Source organism: Castor canadensis, chromosome 11 (genome assembly GCF_047511655.1).
Source record: "Castor canadensis chromosome 11, mCasCan1.hap1v2, whole genome shotgun sequence".
NCBI classification, from domain to species: Eukaryota; Metazoa; Chordata; class Mammalia; order Rodentia; family Castoridae; genus Castor; species Castor canadensis.
The window spans coordinates 100,807,233-100,825,000 of NC_133396.1; the positions used below are offsets into that span (position 1 = coordinate 100,807,233).

General features: G+C 39.5%; 1 protein-coding gene across 6 annotated transcripts in view; it reads left to right on the forward strand.

The window, feature by feature from the left end:
- The window catches only part of Cd84 (CD84 molecule), a 29,025-nt gene extending 22,411 nt beyond the window's left edge, over positions 1-6,614 (forward strand). For all 6 annotated transcript variants that reach the window (XM_074047728.1, XM_074047726.1, XM_074047729.1 and 3 more), the window contains one exon: positions 354-6,614. In XM_074047728.1, the coding sequence (XP_073903829.1) occupies positions 354-419 (66 nt within the window). In that variant the 3' untranslated portion in view covers positions 420-6,614. The remainder of the gene's footprint in view (positions 1-353) is intronic.
- Positions 6,615-17,768: the final 11,154 nt, after the last annotated feature.

The window sequence follows — 17,768 nt, forward strand, 5'->3', positions numbered from 1 at the left end:
AGGTAAAAGTGGAATGTTGGGGGTACAGAAACAATTAGGGCTCAACTAGGAACAAACGTTGATGTTGTCTCAACACTATAGTCAAGAGCAGTGCCAAATACCCCCATTTCCTCCTACTGCTATTATCTGGGCTAAATAGTTCCCAGGGGTTCCCAAATGGGTGGCTGAAGCCCCCCTGAGCAAAGGACTCAGTAGAGAAAAAGGTCCTGATACCCTATATTTCCCCAGCATGAAGGAGATCTAAGACATCCCTTGTGCCATTTGCTTAACTCTCCTGGGACCTCATGAGACTGAAATTCCCCAGCTGTATCTTTCAGTTTCAATGTGTTCTCACATTTCCTTCTCATGCACAGATGGGGAAAACCATCATACAGGAGTGCAAACCTCCCAGGACTTCAGGCTATGAAATTGTCGTCTAGGCTGGTGGGCATCGCTCTCCCTCTGGAAACTGAGTTACAACCACTGATCGTAGCAGGTGCCCTGGACCTAGACCTTCTCTTCCAGCTCTTACCAGGAGACTGCAAAACACCACATCCCAACATGTAAGAAGCAAAGCAAGAAACCTTCTGTTGCTGGGCACAGCTTGTCCCCCGTGGACACATGGATGCTTGCTCTTTCTGACTAGCTCCCTTCTGGATGAATGAGAAGGCAGGTTTCCTAATACAGTGCTTCCCAAACTTCTTCACAACACATCACATGTGGAAAATGATATTTTTATGGTACACTTGGGTAAGGTTGCTCATATCTGGAGGCTGCACATGGCTAGAGGATTCTCATATTTAGAGGTGACAACCTTGACCAACAGCTATGGGAAGAGAGGAATCACTATGTGTATACCTGTAACATGCCAGAGTACACTAGCTAGAATGCTCTGCTCAAACTCAACCTATATGAGGAACCCTGGTACATGGCCTCCATCAGTCCCTGCAATAGCTGGAGGGGTTGGAAAAGCCCCTTTCCTTGAGGCAGATGCAGCCCCTCCCTTGAGTGTATGGCACGATGAGCAGATTGTGGGCTACATGTCAGCCCCACTCACGCCTTCGATCAGGAACTATCATGCAAGGGCACACCTGCCTCTATCAGCCCAAATGTAAATGATGCTGCTGCATGGGAAGTTGTGAGAACTGTGGCTCTCAGCCATGAGACACATTCTTCAAATGGAGTGTTAGAAAGTGCTCTTTCTGTAGGACTAGCCTGCTGGAGCAGTTTTCTTTGGACTCTACATCAGAATCCTTGTAAGATTTTCTTTAAGGCTAACCTATCCTTCTGCATCACTACAGGCAACCTCAGCAAGAAGAAAATGCCATGCCCAGCACCCCACCCCCAAAAAGGAATTTCTGACACTTCAGTGCACTGCTTGTAACCAGGCCATCAAAACAAAAGACCTTAAAGGAACAGTCATTGGCCAGAGGGAACTTTGGAGATGATAAAACTGTGTTCATCCTAGTTCCTAAGACTCAGTTCAGAGAGGCGTGCAGTTCAAGCTGAGGCCACAACCTCTCATAACCCCAGCTGGGTAGTCACAAAGAGGGATCATCCCTAGCTGAGCAGGACAATCATGTGACTGTTTGAGGAAATGTTTGCCTTTTGTGTTAGCAAACCTAAACAACTAAATCCTAAAATCCTCATGAACAATCCCAGGTTCGTCAGTAGAAATGAGCTGCATTCAGGTAGAATAAAGTTGTCAGTCTCAATTAATTGATCCATAGAACCTTCTAGCACCATTGTTAGGGCTGTAGGGCCCCAAAACATAAGGTGAGCATCATGTCTTTCTCTTGTTTGGCTAAAATGGCAATTCCATTACTGACACTACAGCTAAGTCCTGAACTGCAGTTAGAGCAGTCAGAAAAGGCCTAATGAAGGAGGCAAGACTGATGCTGAATATCTAAGGACAGAAAGGATTTGGACAGAATCTTTACAGAGTGCCTCCAAGTGAGGAAAGCATAAAAAATGAGCAGAGGCCTAGGTCTCTGGGGTATATCCCAGGCACCTCCCCAGATCCACCACACATGCTCATAGTCCCTTGCTGATGTGTAACAGAGTGTCTCAGCCAGAATGGGTGCCCTACTCCTGCCCATTTACACGTCCTCTAAAGCCCACCTCCAATGGCACCTCCTCTACGAAGCTTTCCCTATAACACCAGTTGAAATTAACCGCAGCTCTTTTTGTACTCCCCCCTTGAGTACTTCTGTCAGTATAACCCATTTCATTCTAATTTACAGCATAAAAAACTATTTGTTTTCCTCACTACATCATACACTACTTAAGGAATTTTATTCATTGGTTTATTTCCCTGTGCATGCACCACCATCCAACATAATGTCTTGTACTCTGTGTGTGAGCAATAAGTGATGTTGAATAGAATTGAAAGTGACCAGTCAGCTCAAATAGGTATATATTGAAAGTAGAAATGAGTAGAAGTCAATAAGTCCAGGGGAACCAAATTATCTATCGGATATAAGGATGCAGATATCAGATGCTGCCTTGGTGTGAGGGCATTTGGAGGGAAAAGACTTTTGGTGTTAGACCAATTAAGAGGTCAGCGGAAGCACTGAGCCAAGCAGAAGGAGGCAGTTTCCTGAGGAGGGACATGAGGGAAGGAATAATGGGACTTAGTCATAAGAAGGAAGAAGTTTCAAAGTGGCACTGAACAAGCTGTGTTTCTCCTAATATAAAATCCCTCCTCCCCCTGTAGGTGAATGGAGAAGTCACTTCTGAATACCCTCGTCCTCAAACTGCCCCTTCCTCTCCCTGATGTATACAAATTCCTAGTGTCCCAATGCCCCAGTGTAAAGTTTGAAAAATAAAGAACCAGAAGTAAGAGTTCTTTAGGCATTCCAGAAGAGCAAGCTTGGGATGGAGGCAGTGCACAGGAATTCTTCAGGTGTCCTCGGGCTCAGGACTGCCCTGCTTTTGTCTCTTTCCAGTGAATTTTCTGATTCATGAAGATGTAAGCTACTCACCCCACTCCTCAGGGCTCAGTTCTCATATTCTCCTTCAGGAAAATGAGCTGGGTCTTATTTTTCCCTTCACAGCTTTCCTATAAAATCAAAGCATTCTTTCAATGGAACAGGATCATGTGTCAGACTGAGGTGTGCTGGGTGTGGGGAGTTCTGTTTTGTTTTATTTTTCCTCAGTGTGCATAGAATTGAAATCTCAGGGACAGGCCCTCTAGTGGAGAGTGTGGTGAGCTGGGACAATCCCTCCTCTTCCTGCAAAACACTATGGGCTTTACCAGGGACTCAGCTGAGAAAATGGAAAACGTTGCAACACATGCTCCACAGAAGAAAAAAAATGTAACTGATTTAAGGAATTATTTTTTTCAAAAACAAAAAATCTTCAGAACACTCTAAACTATAGACCCACAAGAAAAGTACTTGGCTGGGCCATGTTGGAAACTGGGCATAGGCAGTGCCCGACTGGCACAGGCTGTGTCAACAGAAAGCAGTTCTTAGGTCTCCATTCAGAGACAAGAAATGGCTGGACTATATTTTTCTTCTAGTACTATTACTTTCTTCTACTTGACTTTTCCCTAAATTTTCCTTGATTTGTATAATTTTCTCGAAAATAATTAGTGACAGTCACTACTGGTTACAACATGAAACTTGAAAAACATAGACAACAAGAGGAAGTATGAGTGGTCAGAAATGTGGGCTCCACCAGGCATGGTGGTACATGCCTGCAATCCCAGCTGCTCAAGAGGAAGAGACAGTTCAAGTCCAGCCTGGGCAAAATTAGTGAAAGGGTATCCCCTAAAAAAAATACAAACAGAAGAACTGGGGTTATGACTCAAGTGGCAGAGCACTTGTCTAGCTCTGGGTTCAATCCCTATACCACAGCACAGATTCAGACATCAGAGTTTGTGGATCTGAGGCCTTGTTTCTTAGTGACGTGACCTTGAGCAAGTAACTTTATTCTCCTGTGCCTAGGGTTGCCCATCTGAAAAATGGGAATAGTTAATAGTCCCTACCTTGCTGTGTTGGTGTGGGGATTAAATGAGGTGTTACTACAAGAATATGCCTGCACATGGTAAAATCCTGATCCTTTTATAAACTGTGCTTAAGGTCCTGAAACCTTCAAAGATGCTAATACAAAGTTACAAAATAAGCTCCAGGAGAAATGTAGCTGGTACTATGCTATTTTAATGTTGTATAAAAAATTTCTAACTTGATCCTTGAAACTCAGGTACATTTTGTTATACACACTGTCATTACCACACCACACTCTAATTACCTGCTATACCACCTGTCTTCCTGAGGAGACTGAGAGGACCGAGACTATGTCTAAATAATGAAGATAAAATGGAGAGCTCTTCCTGAGCAAGAAGCCTGTAACAATTCACTGAGGGTTTAGTACTAACTGCTACACTAGATATTTTCTGCATTATTGTCAGTCCAAAAGTCCTGTGAAGTAGATATGCATTCTTCTGGTTTGCATTTAAGACTGGGGGGATAAATGCCTTAGCAAAGTCAGGCAGCTGGGAAGACAGAATTTGAACACAAGACTTCACGCATTTGCACTCAGCCATACTGCTTCCCTTTACCTGCTGTAGATTACCAACACCTGGCACTTGACCTCAAGCTGTAACACACAGCTAGCACTTTGCTTCATACACAATAGATGGAACACAAATATCTATTGAATGAATATAGTTGCATATTCTAATATTTTGAAGCTGCTAAGAGCAGCTCAAAGTAAATATATTGACATGTTAATTCAGTTGTGATCTGGATAACCAAATTTTCTGTTGGAAATGTCCATAAATTAAAGATGCCGGGGTATAGCTCTCTGCATCTGGCCAGAGCTGATTTCATAGCAAACAAGGGATCCAAGTCACATGCACTTCTGATGAGTTATTACAAAATTAGAGGAACAGTGTAAATTTCCACCACTAATATCACAAGAATAACAGGAACAGAAGAAGAGATAAGAATTTGGGGGGGGTTGCACTGCATCATTTATGGTAACTAAAATAGTCAATAGATGTGGACATTTAGAGCTTAATCAGCCCCCATTCTAGTGTGAGAAGCCCCTGTGGTTTTTCAAAACATTTTGACAAAGGAATTCTGGCTAGTAAGTTCTCTAGAGACTTTCAGACTTTGAGAAATTTACTTTGAAAATTCATAAAGAAATAGATGATAATTATTGAGCTTCTGTGGGCCAATGGTCCAGTCATTTCTGAACAGCCCTGTCTGTGTCTTTGTCTGAGTGGATGAACTCTGTGATCTGAAAATGGCTATATTTTTGCAAATGAGAAATTTGAGATTTTCTTCTGACATTCTTGTTGAAGGAAAACAATTATATATTATCTATCAGAGAATTTTTAAATGCATATCAATCTCAAACCTTTTATTTATAACCAGTATTTCCAAGTGTTTATGAGTTATAGTAGGCGTGAGAAGTCACTTCAAATTCAATGTGCCCAAAATTGAATTCATGGGTCTGTCCCTGGCCTCCCCAACTTGCTTTCCTTTTGTTTTCTCTATAATAATTAATTATCCACCATAAACATAATTAGTAATATTTATTGAGTGCATGCTACATACCATTCCTTATGGTATTTTACACACACCAACTCATTTAAAATTTATCTACCTTCTGAAGTAGGTACAATCACCCTCTACTTCACAAATTAAGAAATTGAGTCACAGAAAGGCTAAGTAGGTCATCTAACTAGTCAAAATTCTTCCTTGCCACCCCAGTGGCCCTCTACATCTGAGCAGTTATTAGGTCCTGTCAATTTCAACTCTTCTGTATGGCTCCTCTCAACCATGGGCCTTCAATCTGCCTCATTTTCTAGCACACCTTCTCTCTGCATCCCACTGTCTTCCCCATGTGTTACCTGAGCTGCTATCATGTAAAGGGCAGGTCACATCACTTCATTTTCCTACTGGAAAGTTTTTCCTATAGGATGAGACTCCTTAGGAATCTAACCCTCAAGATCTTCCAGACCCTGTCCTTCAGCTCCCTAGCTAGGCTCCAGCCAGACAGAATTATCATGGACCCATGAATTCACCAAATTATTTTCACCTTCTACACTTTTGCTCACATCACATTCTTTCCTGGAATGCCCTCCTTCCCCATCTGCCCCTGGCTCTTTCTTACTTCAAGGATCTCTCTTTGTGTAGCCTTCTAACTCCCCTTTCCTCCCAAAGGTAATGTATAGCTCTCTAGTCAACACTCCCACAGCATCTATTTTAGTACCTAAGTCTGCAGTGGTAGCACTTATCATATCCTAGGGTAACTATACAGCTGAGGTGTTTTCTTAACTGTCTGTAACTGCTAAATGAGTTGTTTGGGGTTAAGAAACTTTCCTCCCCTTTTTTCAGTTCTCCAGGCTTAATGAACCTGGGGTCCTCAAAAAAAAAAGTTGGATTAGTTCACTAATAGAAACATGAAGATTGTGTTTAATAATAACAAATGCCACTAGATCTGTTTCAGAAGCTAACTGTCATCTTTATAAGAGGATATTTTATCCTTACTACATCACCTTTTATCTCATTCATTTGTAAATTTCTGTTAATAAAAGTATTATCTATAAATTTTATCTTGTAAGTGCTTAAGAATGGGACTACAGGCTCCATGTCATCAGGTAAATACAATAAATACTATTTTAAAATGCATCTTTACTTTGTCTTACTTTGTTTTTCAAGAAAAGGAGAAATGAAGTCATTGAAACAACAAAGGAGACCGTCGAAATGACAAAAACCCTGTGCAGTCTGAAAATCTGGACCCTAAATAGACACAAAGAGACCAAGGGCTTCAGGGCATAAGACAGAGAATTGGGCAAAAGATGTCTGAGGTGAGAGAGATGAGTGGGACCCTGAGGGAAGACTGAAAGGCTAGAGACAGAGAACACCAATTCCAGAAATAGCAAGAACCCAGAGCACAGCAGAGTCCCATGGCTACACATGTCCTGATCAGTTTATGAAGAAGAAACACATCACGTGCTTTGGAGCCATGAGCTCCCGGCAGTGGCATTGTCTTACTCATTGTTTACTCACAGTGCCACACCTTCACTAACATTATCAATATTTGTTGAGCTGAATTTGGATTGGGGGCCCAGGTATTGGGAAAGGAAAAGGGTCCCAGGAAATACTTTTAGGGTTTAAGACTGGAGAACTGAAGAGTTTTCACCCACAGTGGCACTTGGAAGAACGGAACAAATGACTTTTAAATGAGGAAAATGATTTGTGGCTCCCACAGAGCAGGAGGTTCATGGCAGAAGGATGTTTTAGTAACACCCTGAACAGGAAGTGACTTGCTAAGAAGTTGTGGTGTGAGATAACAAATGGAAGATTGTAGATCTGAAAAAGAAAAAAACACACTTCTTTAACTATCTGCTTATCAAAAAAGAAAAAAAAAGGCCCCAGATCTCTGTCCTGAGCCACTCTGCAGATATGCTTGATATCCCAGCAGCCCAGCTACACCTCTGCAATTTCTTCTCATAGGACTGAAAGTGATCACTAGTCCCAAAGAATTTCAGAGCTCCTATACAGAAATTCTGTAAGCAGATACAGCAACTACTTCAGAAAATTAAAAAATTTTGGTGGTGTTTCTCCAGCACCCTCTGAGATTTGGCAAATTTCATTTACACATTAGCCCTAGAACTCTCACTCTGCTGGAAATACTTTACTTCCCACTCCTTACCTCACCACTTCCAATGTACAACTCACCCAGTCAATGTCCACTCATTCCTCTGGGCTCAACTCAAATGACCATTCCTGAGAAAGTCTTCTCTGTTGTTTTTTCAGAATATATCCATGCTCATGTTTTGAACTCATTGTACGTCTCTTTTCTTCAGAACAGTTCTCAATTTTTGTCTTTAAATATTTCTTTCTGTGATTATTTTATTAATATCTCTCTCCAGTGGACTATAAGCTCCATCAGACCATGGACCATGTTTGATATTCTCACTATTTGTATCTACAGTGCCTAGACCTGTGTAAGTTTCAGAGGAAGTGCTCTATGTATAATATTTTGATTAATTATTGAACATGCAGACATTTGTGTATTGTTTTGCTCCATTACCTGGAATGTGACAACACTTTGAGACCATTCCTTGTCTCCCAAAGCTAGATATCATTCTATTTACTCCTTAAAAAATTCCTTAATAGATACAACAAAACCTTTGGTAGGAAATGTAGTAGAAACACATTGATTTTTATCTTCTGTGCAGAAAACATAGTTAAGAGTTAGGAAACAGTTAAAAGCCGGGCACCAGTGGCTCATGCCTGTAATCCTAACTACTCAAGAGGCAGAGATCAGGAGGAACTTGGTTGGAAGCCAACCCAGTAAATAGTTCCCAAGACCCTATCTTGAAAAAACCCTTCTCAAAAAAAGGGCTGGTGGAATGGCTCAAGATGTAAGCCCTGAGTTCAAAGTCCAGTATTGAAAAAAAAAAAAGTAATACAGAGTTAAAGTAGTAGGTTTAAAAGCAGTATCCTTTGAAAGACATGTATATAAAGTTGGTTCTTGGCTAGCATCAGAGAGCTTGAACTTGAGAGAATTCTCCCCATTCTCTGATAGATGGCTCACACTCTGCATAAATTGCACACCAGTTTGGTTTTGCTGAGCATCTGCTTTCTTCTTGGATTCTGGAATTTTGATACATGCTAGAGCAGAAGATGCCTACATGATTGACTGGATAAAAGCCCTTGATGCCTAGGCTCAGGCAAGCTTCCCTGGCAGGCTACATCTCAAAAGCTGTAAAAGGAATTAAGCATATTCTGTGTGACTCCACTAAAAGAAGACTCTGGCAAGCTTGTACCTGGTTTCCTCTGAACTTTGTTCCATGTATTCTTTTACCTTTGCTGATTTTGCTTTGTATCCACTCACTATAATAAATCACAGCCCTATGTTTCCCTATCAAATCACTGAACCCAAGGGTGGTCTTGAAAACCCCAAACCCCTATGATAAATGTTTCTACAACCTACCTACTTCCCTTCTTTTGCTACTAATGACAGTATTCTAGGTCATCATCATCTCTTACACAGACAATAGCATGTTGCTGTCTGCAGTCACACTGCTGAACTCCAATCCATTCTCTACCCTCAGCCAGAGTGACTTTTCCAAAACACAAATGTGGTCATGTCACCCATGCTCATATCATCTGGTGGCAGAATCAATGGATTGCTCTGATGCATGGCTTCATGTCTGTACTAATTCATAAGCTGAAAGTTCGTAACTAGGGAAACTTCTTTAGAGGAAAGTGGAAAAGTTATTCAGCTACCTAAATCCCCAAAATCCACCAAGCCTAAATAGTCTTGAATAGTATAGTTCTGCTACCTTCAGAATGGTGGGTCCCATGTAATTTTAACCATCCCAAATCATAGAAAACAGTGGGAAGCTTCCAATTTCCCTGAATACCAATTCCAAAGCCAGTTGAGGATTACCTTCCCAAGAGTAAGATGGATAGATTGATTGATTCATTGATTATAGGTTTGAAAGCCATGATTTATGGCTAAATCTGGCCTGCCACCTAGTTTCATATGATCCATGGGCTAGGAATAGTTTTTAGGTTTTGAAGTAGTAAAAAACTCAAAGATAGTATTTTATGACACATAAAAATTAAATTCAAATTTCTATGTCCCTAAAGAAAGTTTTATTGGAGCACAGTCAGTGCTCATTCATTTATGTGTTGATTATGCCTGCTTTGCTTTATAAGAGCAGAGTTGACTAGTTGCAAAGGAGAGTGTGAAGCTTATAAAATCAAAAATATTCAAATTTTGGACCTGTACAGAAAAGGTTTCCCACATCCTGATGCAGACAAATCTTACCTGTACGTGTTAACAATCTTCATTTAAGTTTTGGTGAATTGAACCAAGCAATGAATTAAAAGAAAAATTCAGCTGAGTATGAGCTGTCCTCAGAATGCAAGGATGATTTATTGTTAAGAATTCTTCTGTTGTCTGTTGTTAAAGGAAAGACAAACATGATCATCTTAACAGATTTCACAAGATATACTTGATAAAATTCAATACCCATAACTGATTTTTAAAAAAAATTAATTTCCTAGTCAGCTGAAAACAAGGTATTTCAATGTCCAATCAGAAAAACTCTTAAATCAGAACCATGTTAAATATTGCAAACCCAGCATGCTCGATATAGGGAAAAAGATTGCAAAAGAGATAGAAGAGTTTAAGAAGAAAGAAAGAAAACTTAGAGCCCATAAGTGTCCCACAGAGAGACCTCTAATGCTTCCTGGAACTGCATTGCTAACCAGGAACCCTGGAGGTGTGCACATTTTCTGCTGTTGCTACCACTACTGAAGACACCACCAGAAACCAAGATTTAGATAAGACACCATTTCTCCCTTCCTCCCAGCTTTCACTAGTAGCTCCTATTGACAAAATGTAATCAGAAACCATCTGACAAAGGAAAAGATTAATGTAGTTTTCAGGTTTCCAACTCTGAAAAATGGAGAAGTCTGCAAGAAAGTAGGAGTAGACCTGAAAGCAAATAGACAAATGACTGGCATGCAACTTGACACAGTATATGTACTAAACATTTAACAGAAACTCTAGAAGCATTCCACTAGTGTCAGGAAAACAACAAGCGGACCTGAGGTCATTGCTACTCTTTGACATTGTGCTGGAGGTTCTTGTGAGCAAAGTCAAGAAAAGCCAAGAAAAATACAAAATTGGTTCTCCCAGATCCAGAATCAGTCATTTCTCCAATGGGCATAGTTTTCTGCAATCTGGAGTAATGCCATTAATTTGTATACTTAAGAAATATGTGGATTCTTTTGCATTACCTTTTTTTTGTTCATTTATTCACATGTGCGTACATTGTTTGGGTCATTTCTCAACCCTGCCCCCTTCCTCCACCCTTCCCCCTCTCCCTCCCTCAGTTCCAAGCAGGTCCCATTCTGCCCTTATCACTGATTTTGTTGAAGAAAAGACATAAGCATAATAAGGAAGACAACGCGTTTTTGCTAGTTGAGTTAAGGATATCTATACAGAGAGATTCCTACTATTGCTTTCATGTACACATGTGTTACAACCCTTGTTGATTCAACTCTAACTGATCTTTACATTGGTTCCTGATCCCCTGCTAGTGATAACCTGTCATTTTAAGGTTTCTGTGTCAGTTCCTCCGGAGTGGGGACATCAAATGCTTTCATGTTTTGGGTTTTCTACCTATTCCTATATCTCTCATATGTGCTCTCCCCTTGTCTTGTGATCCAAGTCCAACAACATTGCTGCATTTGCCCTAGATCTAAATTCCTCATATGAGGGAGAACATACGATTTTTGGTCTTCTGATCCTGGCTGACCTCGCTCAGAATGATGTTCTCCAGTTCCATCCATTTACCTGCAAATGATAAGATTTCATTTTTCTTCATAGCTGAGTAAAATTCCATTGTGTACAAGTACCACATTTTCTTAATCTATTCATCAGTAGTGGGGTATCTTGGTTGTTTCCATAACTTGGCTATTGTGAATAGTGCCGCAATAAACATGGGTGAGCAGGTGCCTCTGGAGTAACCTGTGTCACAGCCTTTTGCGTATATCCCCAAGAGTGGTATTGCTGGATCATATGGTAGATCTATGTTTAGATTTTTAAGAAGCCTCTAAATTTTTTTCCAGAGTGGTTGTACTAGTTTACATTCCCATCAGCAGTGTAAAAGGGTTCCTTTTTCCCTGCATCCTTGCCAACACCTGTTGTCGGTGGTGTTGCTAATCATGGCTATTCTAACAGGGGTGAGATGGAATCTTAGTATGGTTTTAATTTGCATTTCCTTTATTGGTAGAGATGGTGAGCATTTTTTCATGTGTTTTTTTGGACATTTGAATTTCTTCTTTTGAGAAAGTTCTGTTTAGTTCATGTGCTCATTTCTTCATTGGTTCATTAATTTTGGGAGAATTTAGTTTTTTGAGTTCCCTATATATTCTGGTTATCAGTCCTTTGTCTGATGTGTAGCTGGCAAATATTTTCTCCCACTCTGTGGGTAGTCACTTCAGTTTAGAGACCATTTCTTTTTTTGGGCAGAATCTTTTTAGTTTTATGAGGTCCCATTTATCTATGCTATCTCTTAGTTGCTGAGCTGCTGGGGTTCCATTGAGAAAGTTCTTGTTTATACCTATTAGCTCCAAAGTATTTCCTTCTTTGTATCAACTTTAGAGTTTGTGGTCTGATATTAAGACCCTTCATCCATTTTGAGTTAATATTGGTATAGGGTGAGATACATGGATCTAGTTTCAGTTTTTTGCAGACTGCTAACCAATTTTCCCAGCAGTTTTTGTTGAAGAGTCTGTCTTTTCTCCATTGTATATTTTTAGCACCTTTGTCAAAGATAAGTTGGTTATAGTTGGGTGGCTTCATATACGGATCCTTTCATTCTGTTCCACTGGTCTTCATGTCTGTTTTTATGCCAGTACCATGCTGTTTTTATTGTTATTGCTTTGTAATGTAGTTTGAAGTCAGGTATCGTGATACCTCCAGCATTGTTCTTTTGACTGAGTATTGCCTTGGCTATTCATGGCCTCTTGTGTTTCCATATAAATTTAATGGTAAATTTTTCAATTCTCTTTGATGAATGTCATTGGGATTTTGATGGGAATTGCATTAAACATGTAGATTACTTTTGGGAGTATCGACATTTTTACTATGTTGATTCTACCAATCCATGAGCATGGGAGATCTCTCCACTTTCTATAGTCTTCCTCAATCTCTTTCTTCAGAAGTTTATAGTTTGCCTTGTAGAGGTCATTCATATCCTTTGTTAAGTTTGCACCTAGGTATTTGATTTTTTTTGAGGCTATTGTAAATGGAATTGCTTTCATATATTCTTTCTCAGTTTGTTCATTATTAGTGTATAGAAATGCTAATGATTTTTCTATGTTGATTTTATATCCTGCTACCTTGCTATAGCTATTGATGGTGTCTAGGAGCTTCTGAGTAGAGTTTTTTGGGTCTTTAAGGTATAGGATCATATCATTTGCAAATGGGGATATTTTGACAGTTTCTTTACTGATTTGTATTCCTTTTATTCCTTCTTCTTGCCTAATTGGTCTGGCTAGGAATTCCAGTACTATATTGAATAGGAGTGGAGATAGTGGGCATCCTTGTCTCATTCCTGATTTTAGAGGGAATGGTTTCAGTTTTTCTCCATTAAGTATAATGCTGGCTGTAGGTTTGTCATATATAGCTTTTATAATGTTGAGGTATTTTCCCTCTATTCCTAGTTTTCTTAGATTTCTAGGAATTTCTTATCATGAAATGGTGTTGGATCTTATCAAAGGCTTTTTCTGCATCTATTGAGATGATCAATTGGTTTTTGTCTTTGCTTCTGTTAATGTGGTTTATTACATTTATTGGTTTTCATATGTTGAACCACCCCTGCATTCCTGGGATGAAGGCTACTTGGTCCTGGTGAATGATCTTTTTGATGTGTTGTTGAATTTGGTTTGCCATTATTTTATTGAGGATTTTTGCATCAATGTTCATTAAGGAGATTGGCCTATAGTTCTCCTTTTTGGAGTTGTTTTTGCCTGGTTTTGGGATAAGTATAATACTGGCTTCATAAAATGTGTTAGGTAGTTTTTCTTCCCTTTCTATTTTATGGAACAGTTTAAGGAGGGTTGGTATTAGTTCTTCTTTAAAGGTCTGATAGAATTCAGCAGAGAATCCATCAGGTCCTAGACTTTGCTTTTTTGGGAGTCTCTTGATTGCTGCTTCAATTTCATTTTGTGTTATAGATCTATTATAGATAATGTCCTTTTGGTTCAGCTTTGGATGATCATAAGTATCTAGAAATCTGTCCATTTCTTCAAGATTTTCAAATTTATTTGAATACAGGTTCTCAAAGTAGTCTCTAATGATTTCCTGGACTTCCATGGTGTTTGTTGTTATCTCCCCTTTTGCATTCCTGATTTTACTAATTTGGGTTTTTTCTTCCCTCATTTTAGTCAAGTTTTCCAGGGGTCTATCGATCTTGTTTATTTTTTCAAAGAACCAACTTTTTGTTTCATTAATTCTTTGTATGGTTTTTTTGGTTTCTATTTCATTGATTTTAGCTCTTATTTTTATTATTTCTCTCCTTCTATTTGTTTTGGGATTTGCTTGTTCTTGTTTTTCTAGGAGTTTGAGATGTATCATTAAGTCATTGATTTGGGATCTTTCAGTCTTTTTAATATATGCACTCATGGCTATAAACTTTCCTCTCAGGACTGCCTTTGTTGTGTCCCATAGGTTCCGGAAGGTTGTGTTTTCATTTTCATTGACTTCCAGGAACCTTTTAATTTGTTTTTTCTCTCTTACAGCCTTCAATATTCTTTCTCTACTCTCTGTACTTGTTGTTTTAATGATAATATGTCGTGGGGTAGTTCTATTTTGGTCAGGTCTGTTTGGAGTTCTGGAGGTTACCTGTACCTGTATGGGCATAGTTTTCTCTAGATTTAGGAAATTTTCTGTATTTTGTTGAATATGTTATCCATTCCTTTTTCTTGCGCCTCTTCTCCTTCTTCAATGTCTATGATTCTCAGGTTTGGTCTTTTAATGGAGTCAGTAAGTTCTTGCATTTTCTTTTCACTGGTCTTGAGTTGTTTAATTAATAGTTCTTTGGTTTTTCCTTTAATTACCATTTCATCTTCGAGTTCTGAGATTCTGTCTCCTGCTTGTTCTAGTCTGCTGGATTGGCCTTCCATTTTGTATTGCATTTCTGTTTCATTCTTTTTTGTGAGATTTTCCATATCCTGAGTCTCTTACTCTTTAATATTGTCTATTTTCTTCCTGAGTTCATTTATCTCTTTATTTATTGTGCTCTTCATTTCACTTTGGTGTTTATACAGTGCTTCTATAGTTTCTTTTATTTGTTCTTGTGCTTTCTCAAATTCTCTATGTTTGTTGTCTTGGAATTTCTTGAGTGTCTCCTGTACATTTTGGTTGACCATATCCAGTATCATCTCTATAAAATTCTCATTGATTACTTGCAGGATTTCTTCTTTCAGGTGTTCTTGTGGGCTTCATTGGGTTCTTTGGTATAGTTTATCTTCGTTTTGTTGGAGTCTGGATCTGAGTATCTGATTTCTTCATTTCCCCCTGGTTCCTGTACTAATTTATTATTGGGAGGAAAATGGTTTCCCTCTTTTTTCCATCTTCCTATCATTGCCCTTGCTATTGTTACTGTCCCTGTACTGTGTGTAATTCAGTATTTTCTTGCTTATAATAATAATGATGATGATATCTAGAATGGAAGGGTGAGAGGAGAGGGAAAGCAAAGAAGGTAAAGAAAAAGGGAAAAACAAACAAACAAACAAAAAAATTACCAAACAAACAAAAAAACAAAGCCAAAGAAATAAACAGGGAGAGAGAGTGTACTAATCAACAGTAAGCTAAACAGGCATTAGAGAGACAGAGAGAGGATAATAATAATAATAATAAACCCAAGTTCAAATGCAATAAAGTTTCAGTCTTAATAATTTTGGTGTTAGTTCTTCAGCCTCTAGTCCTGAAGACTTCTCAGTGTCTGTGAAGTAGTTCTGTCATTTTCTCATCAAAGGGGAAAAACAAAAAACAACAACAACAAATCCCAAGTTCAAATGCAATATGGTTTCAGTTAGTCCTTCAGCATCTGGTGTTGTCTCATCAAAGGAAGAGAAAAAAAAGAAAAGAAAAGAAAGGGAATCTGGAGACAGCTTTGTGAATGTCTATCTGAGGCTGCGGCTCACCTGGCTCCTACTGTCAGCCATCTGCTGCTGCAGGCTTTGTTTAATTAGAGTTCTCCTGGATGCACGTCCCTTTTGTTTTCTCCAGTATACAGCCCTACCTGCCTTGTGCAATTACCGTCTTTTTTTTTATTTACATTTTGCATGGGGAGTGCCCCTCGCCCCCTCTCTGGTGGAGCTTTCCTCACAACAGCTGCAGTTACAAGCTTTCCCCTCTCCAGGGTTGCTGGGTGGGGGCCGCCACTCCTGCCTTCTCTGGCCAGCTTGTTTATTTACAGTTCGCCTGAGGGATTGCCCCTTCCCCACTCTCCGGAGCTGGGGCACCCTGCCCTCTTTGCTACGTGTCTTTTTTTTTTTCAGCTGCTTGTTTATTATTCAGTTTGTTTTTTTCTTGTTTTTTTCCCCCCTGGGGGGGTCACTCTGTCCAGGGGGCTATGCTGATCTGGCTCAGGGTTGTCCGTGGGAGTACTGCATGCCGCTTAGCTCACCTGGTGGCCTGCTTCTCCCAAGCAGGATAGGAGCTGGCATCTGGTGGCACAGAAGCCCTCCTGGTTTCTCCATTTAACGTTGAGTGGGGATGCTATGTGCAGGTTGGGGGTGTGGAGGTGTTGGAGTTTTACCTCTTCTTGGTGGTTTTTCCTGCAGGGTGTATCTCCAGCGTCTCTCCAAGATTTTACTTAGGAAGTATGCTTTCTGCTTCCTCCCTCTAGTCACCATCTTGGAATCTCCTAAATTTCTTCTTTTGAAAAAGTTCTGTTTAGTTCAGTTGCCCATTTCATAATTGATTCATTGATTTTAGGAGAGTTTAGTTTCTTAAGTTCCCTGTATATTCTGGTTATCAGTCCCTTGTCTGATATATAACTGGCAAATATTTTCTCCCACTCTGTGGGTGGTCTTTTCAGTTTAGAGACCAATTTTTTTGTGCAGAAGCTTTTTAATTTTATGAAGTCCCACTTATTCATCCTTTCTCTTAGTTGCTGGGTTGCTAGAGTTCTATTGAGGAATGTATTTTTTTTTTAGAAAATCAATATACAAGTATACAGGAAGAGAGAGCAGGCAGGAAATGTCAGCAAAGTGGTAGATTACAAAGTTCCAAACTCCCAAATTCTCATTCATTCACAGATCATTAAACAAAACACACACACACACACACACACACACACACACAGAGAAACACACAGAAATAAGACAAGACTGGAAAATTAAGAGATTCAAAAACAGCTGTCTACATGAGGGAATTGATAAAGTTGTATATTGGCCCATGCAAGGTTTCATGCTCACACATATAAACACACACACACTGGCTGAACTAACCTTATAGACTTCTGAAAGTATTAAGAAGTTAACAAGAAGCAACCGAATGCCAAATCAAGAAAAAGCTGCTTTCAAAATGGTAGGAAACATTTTGTGTCATTTTTAGTTATTTAATCATTTAATCCATTTTTCAACCCATGCTTTCTTCCACTGCTATGGCAAGCTTGGTTTAGTGGAGGCAGAAGCTCAGTCCTCTCTTCCTAACACACAACTTGAAGCAGAGGAAACAGAAAAGAGCTCTTTTGTGTTAACTTAAATTTGACCTAAGGTTATCTCCATACCTTGTATCCCTACATAAGGAACAGCAAAACAATATAGAAACAAAGAGAAAGCTCAATTTAGGAGTATGTTTTTGTAACAAATAGTTAAGTCACAGCTGTTGAGTTTCAGCCAATCACAGGCTACCAACTTACCAGATCATGTCCAGATTTGGCAAATGCCTCCCTGTAACTGATTAAGCTGTTTTTGTACTTTCTCCATAAATATTCCCTGCCCACAATAGTGACACCCAGATCTCTGAACCTTCACTGGTTCTGGGTGCTGCCCAATTCATGAATTATTCTTTGCTCAGTTAAGTCTGTGAGATTTAGTTTGTTTAAAGCTTTTCTTTTGACATTTGCAAAGTTTTAACTTGCCTGGGGCCTGCAAGAGAGGTAGTCTCTGTTTTGCCTAACTTTGATCTCTGTTGCCTAACATGAGTATGGGACAATGGCAGACAGTGCTTTGAAAGATGCACAGAGAATGCAGACCCACAAAAACCTGGACAAGAGATCATGAGCACTG